The sequence below is a fragment of the Lupinus angustifolius genome, chromosome LG03, assembly GCF_001865875.1.
Source record: "Lupinus angustifolius cultivar Tanjil chromosome LG03, LupAngTanjil_v1.0, whole genome shotgun sequence".
NCBI classification, from domain to species: Eukaryota; Viridiplantae; Streptophyta; class Magnoliopsida; order Fabales; family Fabaceae; genus Lupinus; species Lupinus angustifolius.
In genome coordinates, this window is record NC_032011.1 from 7,420,408 (window position 1) to 7,433,557 (window position 13,150).

A 13,150-nucleotide genomic window follows, 5' to 3' on the forward strand; every position below is an offset into this window, starting at 1 on the left:
TTGAGTTTAGAACATACTCTTGGCTGCGGCTGGATCGTAGGAAAGGTTTTCCTAGGCGATTGGGTAAGGTCAAACCAAGGTAGAGGTTCTGGGAATTCAAGAAGGTAGCGTTCAAGGTCTTGTAATTGGAAATGTGTATGTAAGATACATTGGCTTCAATTTTTAGTGAAGAAAATATCCCAGATAAGAGGGGAGGACTGGATGTAGTTTTGCAGTGGACCACGAAATGAACCAGTATAAAAACTTTGATGCAGGTTGTTTATTTCCCTTATCTCTTTACTGTTTCAAGTAATTTTTAATTGCCTATTGTAGCTAATATTTTGGATATAGTATTACTGTCAAATAAAGATCATTTCTGTTTAAATATATATGTTATATCTTTTCTGTATAATCTGTAATTGGCTGTGTAATTGAGTCATTCGGTAACTACTAATTTTGTGTGACTTAATCGATTAACTGGGTGATTTTCAAGAATAGGGATTTGGTGCTAATAGCGGGAAGTGGGAACCGCGACACCTATTCAACCCCCTTCCCTTTCTAGGGGTATTTTGTCACTGATACCTAACAGTATTTAGTATTGATTCACCATTTTAGGGGAATACATATGTTGTTCCAAAAAGCGTGTCAGTTCATGTGCCATTTGTTTCGATTGATTAGAAAAATATTTAATTATTAAATTTTTAACTTAAATATATATTTGAAATGACAAATAGTCAAAGGATGTCATCATGATTGACCTACTTAGTTTTGATGAAGACAATGAGTTAAATGGAAGCTTAAAGACTTGGACATCACTACAAACAACATACCAAAAACTCAAGGTCGACATTGTAGACCATTTCAGAGTCCTAAGATGCTTGCCTAGTATTGAGTTTAGGTTAGGTAAACCCAAGATGGAAGTCTCATATAAAGTCTAAAATGAAAATCATATAGGTTGAGGCATCATATATATATATATATATATATAATGATGAGTAAGATTCATACATTTGCATTAGACATACATGGTTTTGTGCATGCAGGAATCAATCATTTCAAAAATCATGAGTTACATGTTCTTTCATCATATAGTGTGTTTACCATAGATTTAGGAAAAACCATTTTCACACATATTAATCGATTAACTCAATTGATAATCGATTAAATCTTTTTGAAATTCGTTAATCGATTAAGGAAAGGTGTAATCGATTAAAAGCAGTTATAAGAGCTAAACACTCATGATTTCTGGCTTATTAATCAATTAAGAAGGTTAATAATCGATTAAGCCATAATTGAAAATTTGTTTTAATAAACACGTTAATTGATTAACAAGTTATATAATCGATTAATATCAGTTAGACTCAATTATATACAAAAGTTGTTATTTTAAACAAAACACATAGTTTTTAGAAAACAGATTTTGAATTTTCAATTCAGAGAAAGAGAAAAAAACTCAAGATTCTTAAAGGTTAATTGTGAAAGTTATCTTGCTGATCTTTGAGAACTTTTTCTTACATTGTTTTACAAGAGAGAAAAGATAGAGAAAATAGACAAATTGTTTTCCAAAAGTGCTGAAAGTTTTCATTCATTTGAAAACCTTGCTTAATCTTCACATCTAGTTTTAGGGTTGTTTGTGAGAGTCCTGTCAAGGGTTGTAGAGCCAAATTCAGAGTCTTTATCCGCACATTTGGTTGTGCAAAGTAACTCGGAAAATTTTGTGTTATTCAAGGATAATTCTCGTGGTGTGTAGGTATCATCACAATAGAGAATTGGTAGTCTTCACGAGGTAGGAAGTCTTGAATCGAGCGATAATTTCGGTCGGGGCTAGATTCGCGAACAATGCGGTATCCTAGTAGGCGTTTAGAGTGGTCAAACCGAGCGTGTCGTCTCAATGGGTTCGGGAAAGAAGTTCATGCTAGGTGTATTGGAAGTGTGGTTGTAACCAAACATACATTTCTAATAGTAAAGAAAATCTCCCAAATCAGCCGAGAGGTCTGGATGTAGTTTGCAAGTGGACCCGCAAACGAACCAAGATAAAAATCCTTGAACACCTTTCTCTTTCACTATCTTTTTTACAATTTTGTCTTTAATTGTTTTCTGTGTTTAATTGCATTCTGTGATTAGTGCTAATCGTTGTTAATCTCAAGAATCAATTTAGGATAGTAAAGTTCAAAAATCATCACTATTTTCATTGCAAGAAAAGTATATTTTTCAAAGAATCAACAATCATTATAATCGATTAACGAGGTAACTATAATTGATTAAATCAACTGTCATTAATCGATTAACATTGTTATTAATCGATTAATTGCAACAGCTTTGTATTCCTTGCATAAATCGGAAAAGCAGAATTAGTGATCCGCTACACATATTCACCCATTCCCCTCCAGGTGTATTTTACCTTACTGATACCCAACAATATTTTGAACCAATCACAACAAGTAACACATAGACTGATACATTTTTTAGGATAATTGATGCACTACCTATTGTTATTACTAACATTAAATGTTAATAAACATAAGAATAATTTAGGAGAAATTATAAAGAAATAATTAGTGAAGCTTTACATAATATATATAAGTCAATCTCAAGCTTTATGTTTATTAATCAGAGAAACTCACTTTAGATTAACTATCTCTTTTTATATGTTAAGCTTTATTTTAAGTATTTGAATCCACTCATTTACACATACTTAATATCACATATTATATTCTACATTTGTTGAACATTTCCTACCTTATATTATCTATCTTTATAATAATATACTTATTGTAAGTATTAAAGGGCCTTTAAAATTAGATAAAATATACATTTTGGTCATCAAAATTTTCATGTGTACTAGTTTGGTCCACCAAATATTAAAAAAAATACAAAATGGTTCCAAAAAATATAAATGTGAGTCAAATTCATGTTTTTTAAGAATATGATAGAGACTAATTTGACCTCATTCAATATTTTGGGTTTTCAATTTTTGATGGACCAAATTGGGACACATGAAATTTTTTAGGGAGAAAAATATATATTTACTCATAAATTTAAGAGGATAAAAACAAAAAAATAATTTTATATTAAAAGAATTAAACAAATTAAACTTTTCATTCTTTAGGGGATGTTTGTTATAAGGAATCTTGGGTTATTCTTCGGAATGTGAATCTAGGAAAACATGTTTATGTTTGTTTCAAGTTTTAAAAAAACACCCAATGAAAAAGTTACGAAAAGTAATTTATTCATGTTTTGCTTTTTTTCCACTCTCACCTCTAAAGGTGGGCATTAGGGGTGAGCATGCGCTGGGTTGGGACGGGTTAAGGCTTGTCCTTACCCGACCCTAAATATTGGTCGGGTCACTTTTTTTAACCCAGACCCGACCCTAGACTCGAAGCTAACCCGACCCTAAATAACGACTGGGTCAACCTTTAAACTCGACCCGACCTTAGATCCGATTAAATATAATGCATACTCATTTTAAATAAATATTTCTCAATATTATTTATTATTATGACTATGTAGTTTGATATATAAAATTATATATATATATATATATATATATATATATTATTAATCATGCATATATTATGTAAAAATTAAAGAATAAATGACATTTTCGATCAAAAGGATATCATTACTCTATACATATGTGAGTAGAAACACATACAAACATGATGAGCGAGTGACCATAGGACGGGACGGGACAGGACGGGTCATGTTTGGTCCCTAACCGACCCTAAATATTGACCGAATCTATTTTTTGAACTCGAACCCGACCCTAGACCCGATCAAACCCGATCAGACCCGACTCTATTCGAACTCGATCATGATCGGGTTGCGCTGGGTGAGCGGGTAGGGCTGGGTCCTACTTACCACTAATGGACATATCATACTCTCCTTGTAATAAACTACAAAAATGCCCCTCATTAACTCTCATTCCACATTTCCACTCACCCTCAATGTAGAATCTAACATAAATAATTCTCCATAAATGTAGTAGGTATATAACCAATACAATAATAAAATAGTCATACCATATAAATAGAAATTAGGATAATAATTAATAGTAGCAGAAAATATGTTAAAGTTCTATACTTTTTAAAGATATTAACCTAATAAACCTTACATATTTATATAACAATATATTATAATAAAATAATGAATGATAGTGTTTTTTATTTAATTTTTTAATAATTACAACAATTAAGTCTTTATCTATATCTATACTTCTATATTATTATATATAAAGCCAAAACATGGTGTAACCACCATCATGGCATAATTTATATATTCCTATTTTGCCCTTCAAAAATTTAATTTAAAAAAATCATATAATCCTATATAACCACCTCAAATATATTAACTATAACTTGCATATCTATACTACTTAATAAAGGAAAAACCTAACCTAACTTTCATGAAGTTATTTTGGGTTTTCCTATTTCATATTTTATAATTTCTAATTTTATTGTATAAGTTATATTTTCATCTTTATATATATTTATACTACTAAACATTTATTTCATATTTTATAACTTCTAAAATAAACACGTTACAAACAATATGAAAGCGGATTGACAGACACAATAGTACCTGTCAACACGCTAGAAAATAAAATTAAGTGAAGATATCAAGACTCTATATTGTATATGCATCCTTTCTTTAAGATTGAACAATTACCTCAAACGAATATATATTCAACTGCAAATTACAATATATAATGCAACTTAATATTTAGACTACACATTACAAACAATAGGAAAGCGGGTTGACAGGCACGGTAGTGCATGTCAACACGCTAGTACTAATAGGAGAGATCAACTAAATGAATCAAATGACACTATAATGTTCTATATAAATCACATTCATTAAAAAAAGTAATATCTAAATGATTTTGCCTATAGTTTTTCTTGACTTCTCTTCTTATAAAAATTGGACTCATTTTCATTTGATTCACTTTTCTTTAAAGGAGCTTAAAATGGTATGATTCACACATGTCTAAATCATTTAAAGTGTGATTTTTGGATCTTTTCTACAATAACAACATTTTAGAGGTATTTTAGGAATTATGACATATCCGCAAGAATATACATCGTTGAACTTATATTCACAAAATCTCAAATTTCAATCCAACATATTTATTAAGGGAAAAAGATATGTACAGTATAAATGTTTTTTACACTGTCATTACATCATCCATCATTGATTTTTAGTCATCATTAACTTTTAAATAAAAACATTACATATGAATGGTAGATGATACACTGACTATGTATAAATCTTTACACTGTCAATGCATATATTTTACACTTTTTATTAAAGTACCAATCCTAATAATAATATTCTTGAGGATGTGGTTGAACAAAATATAATTTTATTCTTAGAAACAAACACTGTTACCTACATCATTTATTCATAAAACTTCATTAATCCAAAAGATTTATTTATTTAAATTATAAGGAAACCAAAAAGAAAAAGTCTAAAAAACTTTCCTTCTCCCCTCTCCTTACCGCCTTTATCACTTCACATTCAAAAACACAAACAAAAACAAAACAAAAACCCTTTCCATTCTTCCTTTTGAAACCTCCCTTTTGCACTTCAAACCCCACACCATAATGTTTTTCCAAATCGACAACGACGATGATCATTCTTCTCAACCCTCACAATCTCAAACCCACCACCTTCTCGGATTCATCATCGCCAACATCGTCGGAACCAGATACTACCCCGGCTACATCAGTGGCCGCGAAATGGTGGGTCTGGTCCGTGAACCACTTAACCCATATGACTCCAACGCTATCAAAGTTCTCAATACCCAAACCATTCAAGTGGGTCACATTGAACGTTCTGTTGCTGCTGTATTAGCCCCCCTTATTGATTCAAATGACATTGTTGTTGAAGGCATTGTTCCTAATTCTCGTTCTAAGGGTAAGATTCCATGTCAAGTTCATATCTTTGCGGCGGTTTACGCCTTCCCGACTTTAAAAGAATTGATTTTGAGTAGTGGGTTGCAGTTGATTTCGGATTCTGATGCTGCTTTTACTATGTCTGACTCTATGGCGGTTAAAGAGACTAGGGCTGAGAAAAGGGGTAGGAGTGTGGATGATATTTTTAAGCTTGTTGATGAGACGAATAGGAATCGCGGGTTGGAGGATTTGGTGCCTTCGAAAAGTGTGATTAAGACTGAGCTTTTGAAGCATCAGAAGGAAGGTTTGTGGTGGTTAGTTCGTAGAGAGAATTCCGATGAGTTGCCGCTGTTTTGGGAAGAGAGGGATGGTAACTATGTGAATGTGTTAACGAATTATAAAACTAATGCAAGGCCTGAACCTTTGAGAGGTGGAATTTTTGCGGATGATATGGGGTTGGGGAAGACTTTAACTTTGCTTTCTTTGATTGCTTTCGACAAAGAACAAAGCATTGGTAACACTAGCCATGAAGTGAGGGATGAAGGGTCGAGTTTGTCTATTAAGAAGGGTAAGAGGGGAAGAGTGAGCAACGAGGGTAGTGGTTCGCAGAAAAGACGCAAGATTATGAGTCATTCTTTAGATGATGTATCTATAGGAAAAGAGGTTTGTGTGGCTGATACTTGTTCCATTGACATGAAAACAAAAACGACATTGGTTGTGTGCCCTACTTCTGTGTTGTCAACATGGATATCACAACTAGAAGAACATACCAAACGAGGTTCGTTGAAGGCTTACTTGTATTACGGGAACAGAACCAAGGATGCTGATGAACTTAAGATGCATGATTTAGTATTGACCACATATGCCATTTTATCCAGTGAAGAAACCTCATCGGACTCGCCTCTAAAGAAATTAGAGTGGTGGAGAATCATTTTGGACGAAGCACACACAATAAAAAATGTCAATGCTCAGCAGAGTAAAGCAGCCATTAAACTGAATGCTAAGCGGAGGTGGGCTGTTACAGGGACACCAATTCAAAATGGTTCATACGATTTGTTTTCTATTATGGCATTTTTAAAATTCGAACCATTTTCAATAAAGAACTATTGGCGAAGCTTGGTGCAACGTCCTCTCAATCAGGGAATGGAGAAAGGGCTCTCTCGTTTGCAGGTATAACGATATATTAGTTTTGGTCATAGTATGATCAAAGGTTGCATGCATATAGAATTACCCATTGGTGTACAATTGTACATCAAGTTAGGTTAGTTTTGGGAGTTATTTGGCTCAAATATGTGATTACATGCTTCATTTCTTTTTCATTTTTTTCTAGTTGCCCATTTGTTTGGTTAATTGTATTTTATTTGTAGGTGCTTCATTTTGGTGCCGCTTACTAATTGTTCTTAAGTGTTTTGGTCTCTTTATTCTTTGTAGAAGTTTTGTAGATAATCTTTCTTATCCATTTTGTAGGTTTTGATGGCAACAATTTCACTACGAAGAACAAAAGACAAGGGATTAGTAGGGCTGCCATCAAAGACCATAGAGACTCATTATGTTGAACTTTCTGTGGAAGAACGTGAACTGTATGATCTGGTCAAAGCGGAATCGAAGAGATTGATGATGGGTTATATCAATAATGGTAGTCTTGTGAACCATTATTCTAGTGTACTTAGTATGATTCTACGACTTCGCCAAATCTGTACCGATTTGGCACTGTGCCCTTCGGATCTCAAATCAGTACTCTCTTCAGCTAATATTGAAGGTACGTTTGTACCTTTCGTAGCAGAACTGTTTCGGTATTTGCTTGGTACCTTATTCAACTGGGCTAAATGAGGTCCCACACTTTCCTCCATAATTCCTTTAAGCTGAAACTATAATATTTTGTAGAGGTTATTATCATGGAGAAAATTTTATTAGAAATAACAATTAGTATGATTAACCATTATTTGTATATATAATCAACCACTGATATTATATCCAATGACAATGTGCTTCCTCATGCCCAGAGCTCATTATTGTATATTTTTACATGCTGCTTAATAAGCATGGGTGTTGTGTTAATTGTTAACTGATGATTTTGTATTTTCAGTAGTTTGTGTGTTATTGGTTATCTTGTAATGGTCATTTGAGCTTGCCATTTTTATAACAACCAAATTGCAATAGTCATGTGATTATATGTTTTCATACCAAGTAGGTTAAATACATTATGAATTTCAATACATTGTTTTGATTCACACATAAAGATCATTTTATTGGTCAAGATCATTGATTAGAGTTAGTTTGACATCTTTTTAAAATGGGAGTGAAAAATGTAGACATGAATTTTTCACATAAAGCCCATCATTCAAATAACAATATTTCTGTGATTATGTGTTTTCATACCAAGTAGGTTAATTACAATGCGAATTTCAAGACATTGTTTTGTTTCACACATAAAGATCATCGATTAAAGTAGTTTGACATTTTTTTAGAATGAGAATGAAAAATTCAGGCATGAATTTTTCATATAAAGCTCATCATTCAAAATTTCACCCCTTTTGGGGGGAGGGTGTCATCAAACTCACCCTTACAAAAGATAATGCTGAAATTAGTTTGGATTATCATCATTTCAAGATTGTAGACATTTCCCTGGGTTAAAGCAATATTAGAATGTTTTATACTCACATTCTAGAGTTTGATGTATGTTTGATTTCGTAACCAGTTGAAAGGCACTCCAAAATATGTTCTTGTCTGTTGCTTTGAACATGAGAGGACTTAAAAACATCCAGAGTTCTCAGTTTTCAGTGTTTTGCTTCTTGCGAAATCACCAACAATAGTACAGACCCCTTTTTGCTTCCCTGTTTTAATTCAATTTGGTTTTTCTAAATCTGGCGTTGTTCTCATGCTGTTCAATGATAAAGCAGTGCAGTACAACCATTCTTGTATCTGGCTATCATAGTTTAAGTCATTATTTTGATGGAAAGTTATGCTAGCCTTGTTTTCTGACTATAGTGCCTGAGCATGGATGTAGCACTTCTTTCTTCTTGTTTGAAGGGGTCCTAATTGTAGTCATTTTGGTAAGGGTGATCCTTAGCTGCAGAGTCATACACTTTTGTAGTTTTCTTTAACTTTAACAATGTTTAATTTAATGCCTTCCATTCAAAACAACAACAAAAAAGATGTTTGATGCCTTGGTGACATTCTTTTTCCATCCTAAGTCAATTGAAATTCAGGGCCCTTATTATCATATTATTACTTTTTAGTGAAATTGTTATTCAGAATGGCTAATTTAGTAATTTACTACTAATTGCTGATTACCATCACATTTTTATTGTTAAATAACCTTGCACAGTTGCACATGATTCTTAATGCATTTAATTATATTCAAGATTTTTACAACACTCATTACTACTACTATGAATCCTAGCTGTTGTGCTTCATGTATCATAACCCTCTAGGTTGGATCACTAATTTTGTCTTGTCAAAGGTACAAGAGAGGTGTAGCATTTACTGCTTACTTTAGTAGCTGTTGTTTCTGGATTGTTCTATATGCCAGATTCTGGTTTTCCTTGACACTGCTGTTTTGTTTTCTACACTATTGATTGTTACTAAATTTTTCTTTCTAAAACTACATTTTTACTTTAGGAGATTAATCTTAGTTTTTAGTTGGTAAGGTTTAATGCTAAAATATTATCTATGTATATATAAATGAAGCTTAGATAATGATTGACTTCTTGGTAGCTTAGTTCAAATGGGATTGAAAGGCTGGTCTGTTGACAGGAATTACTCTTCATTTTTTTTATGCATCGAGCAATTAGAAATGTCTACTTGTAATCGTTGTGCTTGATTTGATTATTCCTCCATATGGTAATTTATAATTAATTTATTGCTTGCAATTTATGTTCTATCAAACTGCCTATGTGTGCTTGATGCTATACATAGCCGATCTTAAGTCTGGATAAAAGGTGGAAGTTGTATTAGGTAGTCGACAACCAATGCAAAACTTTGCAAATCTCTATGATATGGATCAAGCGTCGTTCGATCCATATAGTTGATCTCACCTAATAAGATAAAGGCTTGGTTGTTGTTGTGTGCGTCAGAAATTTATGTTCTAATACTACTTATTGAAACTTATGTTGTTGTTAGTTGTTACTGTTGACCATAATTATAAATCATGTAAAGTAGCATAGAATATTGTTTCTTCTAACCATTGTTTCTTTGCAGATGTTTCCAATAACCCTGAATTGCTAAAAGCATTGGTTGAGGTGCTGCAGGATGGTGAAGATTTTGACTGTCCAATTTGTATATCTCCACCAACAAATATTGTAATTACATGCTGTGCTCACATTTATTGCCGTGAGTGTATTCTCAGAACTCTACAATGCAGCAACCCTTGTTGTCCTCTTTGTCGTCATCCCCTCTCAGAGTCTGACTTGTTCTCGGCCCCTCCCGAATCATCCAAGACTGCTGATGCTGAACTTTCCTCATCAGAACCAAGGCTATTTTCTAAAGCGTCCGCTCTGATAAAACTTCTCATCGACTCAAGGGACCAAAATCCTACGACAAAGTCAGTTGTATTTTCACAATTCCGTAAGATGATACTTTTACTTGAAGAGCCTCTAAAAGCAGCTGGCTTCAAGACTTTGCGTCTCGATGGGAATATGAATGCGACACAAAGGGCCCATGTTATCAAGCAATTTAGAGTCTCGGGAGGAGAGCCAATGGTTATGCTTGCAAGCCTTAAAGCTTCAAGTACCGGTATAAATCTCACGGCTGCTTCTAGAGTATACTTTATGGAGCCATGGTGGAACCCTGCGGTTGAGGAACAGGCAATGGATCGTGTCCACCGCATTGGGCAAAAAGAGGATGTCAAAGTTGTTAGATTGGTTGCTCAAAACAGCATTGAGGAAAGGATATTAATGTTGCAAGAGAAGAAGAAAAAGCTAGCAAGGGAAGCATTTGGGAAGGGATCAAAGGATGTTGGCATGGGCATGGAAGATGTGCGTTTCCTTTTGTCGCAATGAACTTTTACAATAGGGTTGTTGGATTAGTGGTGTTGCATGAAACTTTTCTACTTCTGTTTGGCTCATTGTTTTGGCCCCTATACTTTTATGAAAATGAAAATTATGAGAGGTGAGTTACTTTTTTTATGTGCAAGAGTAAAATGTAGTGCTGATAATGAACTGAACCAATTCGGTATTCGTTCGAAAATCGATTCGTTATTTAGCTCAATAAACTTGGCTCATGAACTAAATGAGCTGGAAATTGAGCTTGTTAAATAAACGAGCTGAACTTGAGTTGAATATAATTCGACTCGTTTGGTTCATGAGTTGACTCGATATATATATATATATATATATAACTAATTTTTGAGTTTATTATGATTCCTATATTATTTTTTATATTTATTGTTATTATATATATAAACAAGATTATATTTATATATATAAAAAGTTGAAGTATTTTTTTTTTAAATTTAATTAATTATTTGGGTTATCCAAATGAACTATTCGAACTGAACCGAACAGTTTGTGAACTTTAATCGAGTCGAACTCAAGTTAAAATAATAACTCATATGGAACTCGAGTTTCGAACTGGGCCAATCCTTATCGAGCTAAATCGAGCTGAGCTCTAGTTCGACTTAGTTCGTCTTGTTTCCTGCCTTAATAAAATATCTGAACTTGTTGGGTGGAGTCTATATATAATAAAAGATTAGTTGTAGAATTTTTGCTAAAATTTTAGTAATATAAGACAAAAGAATGTCTAACAAACATTGTTTTATTGGATGGATGCAAACTTAAAATAAACCAAATGCTTGTGAAAAAAAAAATAGATAATGGTAGTTACTAGTAATTTTATTATGATTTTTTTCTTCCTAATTATCATTTAAAATTTACTGTACTGAATGAAAGATAACGTTAAATTACTAATAGTAAAAAATTATTACCCATGTGTTGTGTTAATCCTTATAGACTCATTATTGTATTACTTTGTTAACTCTTGAAATTATTTATCATCTTCCTTTAAATCAATTTGTCTTTTGAAGATGGTTTCCCTCGGCCATTGACTTTGACTAATATGCATTGTTGTTATTTTGAGTCTCATGACCATTTTATCTTTTTAGTATATTAGTAATTTAACATTATCATTTTGTAATAACCAATTTTACTAAGAAATAAAATTTAAATAGTAATTATGAAGGAAAAATAGTATATGATGACAACTTGCAAAATTATAAAGTTTATGGGTTTTTAACACACTTTTCCATTATTTTTCAAAGACTAGAGATGAAGAAGTACATCAGTCATATCCAATAAAATTTTGATATCTATTAAAAAATTTGAATAGTAAAAGCAATAGTGTTAATTTTTATTATATGTTAGAATTTTATTGGATGACAGAAGGTTGGGAACATCCTTTTGGCAGAAATGATCTCCATTCTCACATATGCATGCAAATGAATAAATAAAACTGACCATGAAAAATTGTGTGGCAAATTCCTAATATCCTCGATTATGGCACATAACTCAGATAGATCTGATCTCATTGACAAAGTCTTTAGCAATCATTTTCCACAAGTAGATTTTGCCAACCTTGAGACGGCCATTTTCAATGCTTTACTTTTAAGTTATAGCCAAGGCTTCATGCAGAATAGGAGAATTTAATTGAGTTTGAGTAAAGCCATAGCCCACCATAAATGCATTAGAATCATGGTCTAAACAATGAGTCACGAGACTTTGACATTAAGTGTGAACAACTGTATTCAAACCCCGACAACTGCCCATGCCACTCATCCTCTAGATGCATAGTGCTGCATCAATATTGTACTCAGTGTTTCCGCAATTTAAAAACTGATGGGTAGTATGTTTGAAGTTTCATTCCCATATAGATATATTCCAAGTAGAGGAAGAAGATGTGGAATCGGAGTCATGGTTTTTACAATACTCCATTTGTCTTCCTATCTTACCCAAAGAAAACTTCTCCAAGTATAATTGGGGTTGTTATCAATACTAGCTTAAAAAAGGTCAACTTATTGAGTTCGATGTATCCTCACTAGTCACTACCATTAGATTTATTAATTAATAAAAAATGTAATGATTGTTAGAACAAAGAAAGAAAGCAAGAAAGAAAACAGGACATATTGAGATTGAGAGTGTTAGAGAAAGAAAGAAAAATGCTCAATGTATATCTTCTTGTGCATATTCAAATTGATTGAGTTAGTTTACATCTATATATGGAAAGCCTATTTATAGTAAGCTATTACCCACCTAACTAACATAACATAATTTTGAATTGCTCTC

General features: G+C 32.7%; 1 protein-coding gene across 1 annotated transcript; it reads left to right on the forward strand.

Annotated features, from left to right (window-relative positions):
• Positions 5,502 to 11,006, forward strand: LOC109343308 (putative SWI/SNF-related matrix-associated actin-dependent regulator of chromatin subfamily A member 3-like 1). Its single transcript, XM_019581540.1, has 3 exons — positions 5,502 to 7,043; positions 7,341 to 7,632; positions 10,074 to 11,006. The coding sequence occupies exons 1-3, from the start codon at positions 5,583 to 5,585 to the stop codon at positions 10,871 to 10,873; spliced, it is 2,553 nt and encodes an 850-aa protein (XP_019437085.1). The 5' UTR covers positions 5,502 to 5,582; the 3' UTR covers positions 10,874 to 11,006.

Coding starts and splice junctions, on each gene's coding strand:
- LOC109343308 (XM_019581540.1), top strand. CDS start 5,583: ATGTTTTTCCAAATCGACAACGACGATGATCATTCTTCTCAACCCTCA. Junction 7,044..7,340: donor AAGGGCTCTCTCGTTTGCAG/GTATAACGATAT, acceptor TCCATTTTGTAG/GTTTTGATGGCAACAATTTC. Junction 7,633..10,073: donor CTCTTCAGCTAATATTGAAG/GTACGTTTGTAC, acceptor GTTTCTTTGCAG/ATGTTTCCAATAACCCTGAA.